This window comes from Fukomys damarensis, unplaced genomic scaffold, assembly GCF_012274545.1.
Source record: "Fukomys damarensis isolate Sample0158 unplaced genomic scaffold, DMR_v1.0_HiC HiC_scaffold_8, whole genome shotgun sequence".
In the NCBI taxonomy this organism is placed as follows: domain Eukaryota; kingdom Metazoa; phylum Chordata; class Mammalia; order Rodentia; family Bathyergidae; genus Fukomys; species Fukomys damarensis.
In genome coordinates this window covers 18,623,680-18,634,254 of record NW_022900920.1, presented here as the reverse complement: position 1 = coordinate 18,634,254, position 10,575 = coordinate 18,623,680, and the positions used below count along the sequence as shown (strand labels likewise).

General features: G+C 39.8%; 1 protein-coding gene across 1 annotated transcript in view; it reads right to left on the bottom strand.

Moving 5' to 3' along the window:
- Nucleotides 1–1,289: 1,289 nt before the first annotated feature.
- Eif3a (eukaryotic translation initiation factor 3 subunit A) overlaps nucleotides 1,290–10,575 on the bottom strand; it is a 35,594-nt gene continuing 26,308 nt past the window's right edge. The window contains exons 20-23 of the mRNA XM_033761388.1: nucleotides 9,614–10,227; nucleotides 6,518–6,719; nucleotides 5,069–5,253; nucleotides 1,290–3,625 (exon numbers count right to left, since the gene is read on the bottom strand). Coding sequence (XP_033617279.1) covers nucleotides 3,390–3,625; nucleotides 5,069–5,253; nucleotides 6,518–6,719; nucleotides 9,614–10,227 — 1,237 coding nt within the window. The 3' untranslated portion in view covers nucleotides 1,290–3,389. The remainder of the gene's footprint in view (nucleotides 3,626–5,068; nucleotides 5,254–6,517; nucleotides 6,720–9,613; nucleotides 10,228–10,575) is intronic.

The window sequence follows — 10,575 nt, the reverse complement described above, 5'->3', positions numbered from 1 at the left end:
TAAATTGGCTTGATACGAAACACTCATTTGAAGTCATAACGTAAGATAAATAAGCTTTTTTGGCCAAAGACAAGATGCATCAGAACCAAGAGAAGTGATGAATAGATGTGTTCTTAGAAGCCAATCCACCCCTGCTAGTTTTATATCCTCAGACCAGAGAACTACAGATGTGACAGCCTCAGCTTACTTAGCCTAATAAAACCACATTACTACTTTTTGGGAAGAGGGGCACTAGAAACATACTACCTAGTTTAAATTAGCCTTGTCTGGGGTGAACATAAATTCCTGTTACTTCCACTGCTCTGTTCTACTTTTTCAAAGGGGTTACTATAAACATAACAATGAGGGCCAGGGACGTAGGCTCAGTGGTTCCACTGCCTGCCTCAAAGGCACAAGATCCTAAGTTCGATCCCCAGTACCAAAAAATTAAAAAAAGCATATCAATGAATTAATCAGGCCAACAGGACTATATAGATGGGTGGCAGGATCAATTTCATATACTGTGAATTTAGATTCAAATTACTGACTGGTCCCAAGGTATAGGAATTATGTCATATGCATGGGATAAAAACTTGATATTCAGATCTCACTATTTTACTTGAAATGGGAGCCCTGAGCATGAGGTTTACTTGCAAGTCCTGAAGTTAGAACGTAGGGAAGACAGCTTGCATCAACCTATCAGGAAGATGTTCTATCACCCCACCCCGTGTCAAATTTGCCTTGGTGTTCTAAGTAATATTGAAATACTGAGCTAAAATAGTTACTACTAGTTAATTTTCTAGAGTTTTATGGAAAGGTTTAATTACATTTGAAACTGATTCTTGGAATTCAGTGTAAGACATTTTCCAAAACTAAATTAATATAAAGAAACGCAAAGTTTATAAACAAAGTTATTAATGTGATAAAGTTGTTAAGAACATGCAGCTATTATGCTAAGTAACCATTATGTGAAATCCTCTAAAGAGGTTTACCAAGGGTGAAGGCCTAAACTGCCTTCACCTGTTCTTTTCTGTTCAAACTTGTATTTCCAGGTCTGGTTCACCCTCCACCGCCCCCCCAGTCTTTTGGAAACTGCAGTAGAATTTGCTTTGATTACAACAATTTTTCAATTTATTGAACCAAAACTTAACATCTTAAATTACTCCCCAAATATAGCTAGGAAAAGAAGTTTGCTAGTCCTCTCTGTAAAAAAAACCCTTTCCTTCAGTGTCCTATATATTTCAATTACTTATAAAAGCACACATCACTCAAATCTGTAGTCAAAATGCCTCTGGTAAAAAAGATGGTTCTTTTGTTGTTGTCAGTAAGTCACCGTTGTGTTTCTCATGGTTCTTGATATTACACCCACACAGATGGTGGGCCTAGAGGGATGGTCTCTCTTCTGAGTCCATGATGTCTCCGTCCTCATATCTCTATTAACAGCAAGGCTCTTCTCGTTTAAAAATGGCAGAAGTGAGTTCCAGGTCAGTCTCAACTACACAGTGAGACCGTCTCAAAAAACAAACAAAAAATAAAGTCCCACCTCATCTGCATGAGGCTTGGGGCAACATCTAAGAATGGCAGAAGCCTTGGGAACATGGGGAGCACCTCATACAACAGTGAGTATGCTGTTTGTTCAGTTTTCTTTTAATACCTATTAACATACGTAACTAGGGAAACAGGGTTGGGACACCTAGATAGCAAAAACCCAAAAGCTGGTTCACAAAGCAGCACAGCTTTTGAAGAAAAAAAAATTTTTTTTTTTTAAGCACCAGACTGTTCTGCCTTCTCCCTGCGCTTGAGGTTCTCACACCCAGTACCTAGAAAACGGGAGGACAAGTCTTGAGACAGTGCAAGCAGAAAGGCTGGGTGCACAGACTAGCCTTGAAAGCCAGGCCTCTGGAACTTACCTAAACAGGGCTGACTACAAGAACTGTCTCATAGAACTTACCTGTGATGTCACATACGGTTGTGAACACCAAGAACAAATTCATAGCAGATTACTGCCCCACAGTCTTCGGACTGAACTTTGTGCTTATTGTCAAAGAAAAGGCCCTCTCCCCAGGAAGACCTTTCAAAACTTCTACATGCGTGAAATACTAGAATTTAAGAAGCGTTTAAAAGAGATTTCATCATTTTTAACATCAAACAAAACCTCTGGCCTTACAGGTAAATCCAACAGAAATTCTCACCAAGGTGGTACACCTCACACTTGTACATAAACCTAGAGGACAGCATTACAAGATAAACTAGTAATTTCATGAATAAAGAGGATGCTCTAAAGGAAATATCCTAGCTGTATTTGCTGTTACTGTAAGTTTTTAATGCTGAACACATGTATTTATTTGTACTGACAAAAATTCAAATTCAACTGGATACACAAACTTACTATGATAAACAAAATGCTTTGTAATCACAAATCAACACTAAAATTCTGTGAGTATTTTATTTAATCACTGAAGAAAGAAAACACAGCAGCAAGTTCTGTGTTGGCTTCAATATGACCAAATAGTTAAAACTTTAACATTAACTACTACACTCCAAAATTGAAGTCAACACAGTCATTACTACAAATTACTTGTTGAAAGACTCTATCCTGGAGAAAGAAAATCAGGAAAAAGAATTTAAACAATTCCTCCAAACCACATTTATAAATATTGTCATATTTAAAATGCTTGAAAGGCATGAATTCTCCATTAATGGAAAGCAGTTTCCTATTGGCAACAGAAAAAAAAACTCAGTGATAGTTTACCAAATGTTTCAAGTTTAAAAGCTGTATTGTTTCAGGGCTTGTACTTGAGCAGTGCTGTCATTACAATAAAGACTGCAAACTGCTTTACATGCCCCTCAAGTAAAAGCTACAGAAAATCCCACCGACTCCAATGTTTACTGCACTTAAGAGTGAACCTAAAATCTTTCTAAATTTAGTTAATAGTAAATACCTCAAAATACCTAAAGAGGTATGTTTCAATTGCTAAGGGGAGTGAAAACTTTCAGATGCACTGGTTTAAAGTCTTCAAATGACATTAATAGAACCTTACCTCATTCCAAATTAAAATCAGATTATTTCAAAATCAAAAAAAAAAAAAAAAGATCTGTTCTATACCAAGATACAGGTATTAATACCTGATGGGTTCACATTTTAAATTTATTTGTTAGTTTTTCTTTTTGTAAACAAATGATTGATGAAATAATGCAACACCTTAAATTCCAGAAAATGGCATGGTTTCCCACCCTCCTGTGGATAGGGTGCATGATCAATCTATTACACAGGATTAATACAAGTTCATGCTTCTGTGTTATGGTGAAATGTTAAAGAATCCAATTGAGACTGAAGTACAAGTATAATAATCCTTGAATGTGACCAAACCTATGTAAGACACAAAAGTTTGAATCCATTATCTTGGGACTTAGCGCCGTACCGTGGTCCATCCATCTTCATCAGTCTCATTTTTAGTACGACGAAGGGACTCCCTCTCTTTATCAGCTCTCCACGAGGCCTTCTCTTTTTCACCTTCCTTTTCTCGGTCTCTTTCTCTATCTCTTTCTCGATCTCTTGACAGAGCTGGGGGAGGAACACGACGAGGGGGATCCCGCTCTTCTGCCCGCTCTTCTTTCCGGTCATCAGCACGTCTCCAAGAGCTTACTAAAAAGTTCAATTTAGTAAGTTTAAAAAAAAAAGTGTAAGTTTGTGTTAGGTTCTATCAGATTTACCTACGAGCCACCTAAGCAAAAGAAATGCCTCTGCCTCAAATTACTAAAATATTCTCTACTAAAGAATAACAATACAGAACTACAATTAAACAAAAACCCTATACACTCTAATTATTGATACAATTCCTGAAAACATCTTTAACACATTCATGACAGGACTGTAATTCCTATGTCTCACTACTGGGTGGTTGATGGTCCTGTCTGCTTGCGCTACAGGTGGTGTGTGCAAGACTATCCGAAAAACTGGGGCCAAACGCATTAGGAGTTTTTGCACACTGCACAAATCAGCTGCCTTTATGAATAATGTGTTACACTACTGAATATAAATGATGAAAATTTTAATGGTTATACAATTTTTAGTTGGAATGAATAGCGTTAATATTTGTATTTGGACAGTAATCACCCAAATTCAAGCAACTAACTAGATCCAGTCCATTTATACACTTTTAATAATTACTGAAAAGACCAGTAAGTAATCAGATCTATCTGTACCACCAATGGCTCAAGCTAGCGGGAACACATCAAACTAATACACAAGCTTACATGTAACTCAAAATTTGAAAAGCAGCAGAAATCACTGACCTAGGAAATATTCTAACAGTTACAAAACCTTTAACACAAGTTAACAAAATCTGGCTATATGAAAAAATTTTAAACTAAAAGGAGACAGGCTCATATGTGACTTTAGTTTGAAAATATGGCTATAATAGAATAATAGCCTTGTGATGCTGCTTGCTAGATAGGCAAAATATTAAGTGTTAAGTGCATACATACAAAATGGACATTTTAAATATACTGAAATTATTTCAACTAAAGAAGTTTCAACTAGTACAATCTTAGAGAAAGAATGCTGACATTTTGTGCTTTTCTTCTAGGACCTTACTATTTTTGTGGTTTGGTTTTTTAAGACAGGGTCTCATACTTACTTCAGGCTGTCCTGGAACTTTGAAGCAATTCTCCTGCTTCAGGCTCCAGAATGCTGAGATTTACAGGCATCCAACCACACACACCCAGGTAGGACCTTATTTTTTTAAATAACTGGTAAAGTGTGCCTTCATTTTCACTAAATAAAATTTATCAATAGTTGTTGTTTACACCGGGCATTTAGCTCAGTGGTTCTGCCACCTGCCTTGCAAGCACAAGGACCCGAGTTCAATCCCCAGTACCAAAAAAAAAAAAATTTGTTGTTTACTATTCAGTTTAGTCTATTACGATAATTTGAATTTAAAGATGAGCTCATTTCACAGCCTGACAAGTTCTAAATTGAAAAAGCAACTATATCTTATTTTTGGTATTCAACAAATTCACAGACACATAAAGCCCTAACACCCCAGGAGTCACGTTCTCCAGTACACCGACAGCTTAAAACCCATACCTTCATCACGTTCCGATCTGAGAGGAGGCCCTCTCCGGTCTCGGTCGTCTCTTAGGTCTCGTCGTTCTCTTAGATCACGCCGATCATCTCTCTCCCGACGACGGTCATCCCTATCATCACGGCGCGTTGAATCTCTCCAGCTTGAAGATTCTTCAGCTGGTCCTCTCCTCCATCCACCTTCATCCCTGTAGCCATTTAAAAAGCTAAGTCTTAGGACCGGGTATTTGGCTTAGTGGTTCCACCACCTGCCTCGCAAGTGCAAGGGCCCAAGTTTGATCTCCAGTACAAAAATACATAAAAAGCTAAGTCTTCACTGTTGATAGACTAGACAGGTGATTGTAAGTGAATATATCACACCCAAGTTGGTGCTGAGTATACAAATGCAACAGAGACAAAGTTTAAGCTCAGAACTTGACCTCAATCTGATACCTCAGTCGTAGAGAGCAAATGACACAGATTTGTGTTGTTCCCATGGTATCCCTACCCACATGGGTGGCTACTTAAATTTCAACTAAAATAATATCGAGACAGTTCCTCAGTAGCACTAAACACATTCCAAGTGCTCAAAAACCAAATGTGACTGCTAGCTACAACTCTCAACAGTACAGATCCAGAACAACTTCATCCTGGCAGAAAATCGTTTGGGCGATGCTGATCTAGATTTATAAATGCAAGGCCACTTTGCGAAAATTATGTTACAGCTTTTTTTTTTTTTTTGAAACGGGGTCTTCAGGTATATTCTCCAGGCTGGCCTGAAATTCACATTAATGCAGCAATCCTCCTGCCTTAGCCTCCCAAGGTCTGAATTAAGGCCTGTGCCACCACACTTGGCACCAACTAGAAGTTTTATCACTAAGTAAAGTAAAGGGGCTTTGACTGGGGGAGGGGTTGACTACCGGAGATGGAACTCGGGATCTTGTGCTTGCGAGGCAGCTGGCAACAACACAGAGCTAAATCCCCAGCTTGGGGCTTTGACAATCTAAGAGCAGTAAAAACTGACTGCTCATAAAAACCATTGACTGGTAAAGACCCCTCAATTGGTTCAATTTCTTAACAGTTATACAACCTACAGGCTGTCAGTTTAAGCCCCCATTTTCTCCTTTAAAAGGAAATGTTCAATCAGATAACCTCTAAAACTTTTTAGTCTGTGACAAACGGAGTTGAAGAGTACCATTTCTCAAAAATACAGTGGACCCTCAAGTTACGACCAGCCTGACATATGAACAACTTGGGTTAACAGAAGATTCATCTGCCTCTTGTTATTCATATCAAGTGCCCAGGTAAACATCCAGATCTCATCTGTATTGACTGACAACCAACTTGAGTTACAACCAACCCTCAGGAACCAATTCACTTCCTAAGTCCAAGAGTCAAGGGTCCACTGTAGTTTGGAATATGCAAAGTATTAACTCTCTCAAACTGTACAATAGTTTGCTGAGACTATACCACCTGGGTCTTCTGAAGCGATCCTCGCGATCCGCATCTCTCTCTCTGTCCCTTTCTCGTTCAGGGTCTTTGTCATTCTCCTCACGATCCTGACTGTCTCTATCCCTTTCTTTATCCCTATCCCATTCACGTTCTTCTGATGGTCTTGATTCTCGAGGTGGACCCCAGCTCTCTTCTCTGGCTTTTTCCTTCTCTCTCCATCCACCTAAGTTTTTAAAAAAAGAAACAAAATTTTTTCCATTCAAGAAGTAAATTGGTGCCAAGCGTGGTGGCACACACCTATAATCCCAACACTCAAGAGGCTAAGACAAGGGGATCACTGAATTCAAGGCCAGCCTGGACTATACAGTGAGTTCAAGACCGGCCTAATATAGAGACCCCGTCTCAAAAATAACAATAAATCCCCAGGATCAGGGGAAAACAACAAAACAGTAAACTGGCAATCATAAAGAAATCTTAATAAAGAGAGCATTAATTCATCACCATTATAAAAATACACTCCAACTTCATTTAAAACAATATTAAAGGGGGCCAGGGCTCAGTGGCACCACGCTTGCCTCGCAGGCCAAGGTCCTGAGTTCAATCCCCAGTACCAAAAGAACAAAACAGTATTAAAGCCATGTACACCACTCTACAAAGTATCCATCACCGGCAGTTTCCAATACATGTAAGAGTGGAATGTTCCATAGAATAAAAACTCAATTTTCCTGTTGTAAACAGAGATTTTGAGTATAAAATCTGTCCTAATGGTAAGCAGACTACTCACTTAAGGAGAAAACGTGTTTTCTTGAAGAAGTAGAGCTCTGAGATTTTTTCCTGCTACAATCCTGGAGACTGAATTCATGGCTTCATGCATATAAGGCAGGCACTCTACCACTGAGCTAGATGCCTAGCCCTTTTTTTGTTTTTGTTTTTTATTTTACTTAAGACAGGGCCTGGTAAGTTGCCTAAGCAGTGTTCAAACTTGTAATCCACTGGCCTTAGGCTCCTGGGTACTTGGTATTGCAGGTGTGTCCCATCACAACCAGCTACAGCACTCTAATTATGAGTTCATTTATATCTCTCATTTGCATAGCCTTCGTCACCAAAAAAATTTAACTTTCACATTCCTGTCATCCACTACTCACCACCCAACATCTAGAAATGAAACAGAATAAAATGTTTTGGTCCTCCTGGCATCTCACACAAGAACTCAAGGTTTCAATGAAAGCACACTATGGTTACAAAGGTAATAGCAATTACTGTCATTAACACTGGTGTCACCATGTGCCAAAGCACTAAGTCCGCTACCAAAATTGACTTATTTAATCTAATTAATGGCTCTGAACTAACCCTCAGTATCATCAGGTTTTATACTTGCTAAACTCCACAAGCCCAAAATACTCATGGCACTTTCATTTGAGTAAAGTGTGTAAGTAGCAGAGCAAAGCAACAAAAAATTTTGAGTTGCCCAACATACATGATACTGGCTGAGAGTGAAGCCGTTTTACTTTCAGCTCTCTTCCTATAAACAAATGTCTGAAGATCCATTTCATTAATTCTGTATTTTTCAAATTTTTTATTTTTGCAGATTTCACTGCTTAAAACTAACTACCAGAAAATGGTCAAGTGCTGTCTATGGTCCTCAAGCTCAAGAAGGTTACAATGTATCTCAGGAAGTAAATATATGTGTTAAACTTTGCTCAGGCTTGAGCTCTAGTACTCTTGGCAATGTTAAGTAATCAGTATTGTCAAGTACAGCTATGTACTAATTGCTAATAAAAATGCTAAAATCAAAGAAATGCAAATCTGTATGTATTTCCTCTAGGATTCCTCATTACTCATGACAACTTTATAGAACTACAATTTAACAAGACTCCATGGTACTGTTAACCCTATTTTACATGAGATACAGAGAAGCTAAGTCACTTAGTTCAGGTCGTAGATCTGACAGTGGAATGACGTGAGATTAGAATAGACAGTGGTACAAACAAACCACTGAGTAAGGAAGGAAGTTCTGAACTTTGAATAAACTTTATAATGTAATAAGAACTGGGAGTGGGTCGGGGATTTAGCTCAGCGGTTTGGTAGCCTGCCTTGCAAGCACAAGGACCCAAGGTTCAATCCCCGGTACAAAAAAAAAAAAAAAACTGGGAGTGAGCAAACCAGTGAGGAGATAGGATCAAAGAAATAAGAGGGTCAATGTGGATCTAAGAAATATCAAAAAGGCAGAAAACTGCACTAAAGATTTCGTGTAAAGAATGAAACAAAAATCAGAGTAAATTGGTTCTGCCACCTGCCTCATAATCACAAGGACCAGTTTGATTCCTGGTACCCATTAAAAAAAAAATTTTAGACTAAAGGAGAACTCCCAGACTTCTAGCTCTGGCAGTTAGTGGTGACCCTAAAGAAAAAAGCGGGGGGGGGTGTTTTGCAGGGAGGCAATTCTACAGTTTTGCGTGGGTTGAGTGTAAAGTGTCAATGAGGGTTATAAGTGGAGTTGAGCCATCTATATAATATGCACTTGAAACCTGCAAGAAGTTACAACAGAAATGTATCTGAAACAATTTATCCAAGTTAATGAACTAAAAAACGATTAGCAGGCTCAAGACCAAGCAAGTAAAACAAGCCCTTCCATGTGTGGTATTATGGTGGGCAAGCATGTGAACAAATACTTAGTAACAGCATATTTTGGTTTTCAGTTATTTTTAAGTGGAAGCTGATCCAGGATAAAACTTAAGAAATGGGCGCAAAGAGCCTCCAAAGCAGCAGTTGAGCATTTTGGAGTGTGGCACAGCAGTCACTGCAGAAGGCATTTAAGGAAAAAGACCTATTTACATAGAAAATGATCAGCCAGCCCAGGCTGTTGCTATACATTAAAATTTCATTTTCTAGAGCCGGGCGCAGTGGCGCACACCTGTAATCCCAGCACTTGGGAGGCTGAGGCAGGAGGATGGCTCTGAGCTCGAGACCAGCCTGGGCTACATAGTGAGTTCCAGGTCAGTCTCAACTACAAAAAATTAATTAATTAATTAATTTAAATTTCATTTTCTACATGTGAACACATCAAACTGATTCCATACAGCATCTGAACTAGACATCTAAATACCAGAATTTTACCTGGCTTAACATATGGTCTCCAGGGACCAGGTCTGGAGATTCGATCATCATCCACATTTCTCCAAGACGCCCTGTCATCATCTGCACCTCGCCTGGAGATCCTGTCATCGTCAGCATTCCTCCAAGGTCCTCGGTCCTCATCCAAGCCCCGCCTCGGACCCCGGTCATCATCAGCATTCCGCCAGGATGATCTTTCATCATCAGCACCTCCCCTCCTCAGCACCCGGTCCTCATCCATCCCACGCCTCGGCCCTCTGTCCTCATCGACCGTTCGCCAGCTTCCTCTGTCATCATCCAGTCCTCGTCTAGGCGGTCTGTCGTCATCTGCATGACGCCAACTTCCCCTGTCCTCATCAGCAATTCGTCTGGGAGGCCTGTCATCATCCGCATTACGCCAGGAAGGTCGGTCATCATCTGCTCCACGCCGAGAGAAGCGATCTTCCTCAGGACCACGTCTGGGGCCTCTGTCCTCATCCATGCCACGCCTGGGCACCCGGTCGTCATCTGGTCTGTGAGTAGACTCCCTCTCCTCATCATCCCCCAAGCGTCTTGGGCGGTCTTCATCTCTTCTATGAGGCCTCTCGTCATCCCGCCCTTCTCCACGTCTCCATTCCCTACAGAGCAACAAGCCATACATTTTAAGAGCAAACTAGTTCAGAGAGCACCGAGATTTTGGGGGGAATGTCCTATTTCTTTCCCTTAAAACAAAATCACCACCAGCACTTAGGAAGCTGAGAAAAGAAGATCACAGCTAGTTTGAGGCCAGTCTGGGCTACAGTGAGAAGTCAACCTGGGCTACATAGACAGACCTTGAATCACTCCCCACCAAATCACCAGTCTAAATCCATTAATCTTGGCCCTTAAAAGAATGTTTTACTGATTTAAATAAAAAGAACCAGTATCTTAAACCAACACATGGATCAAAACAGCAATAGCCTTTAAAAAAAAAAAAAAAAAAAAAA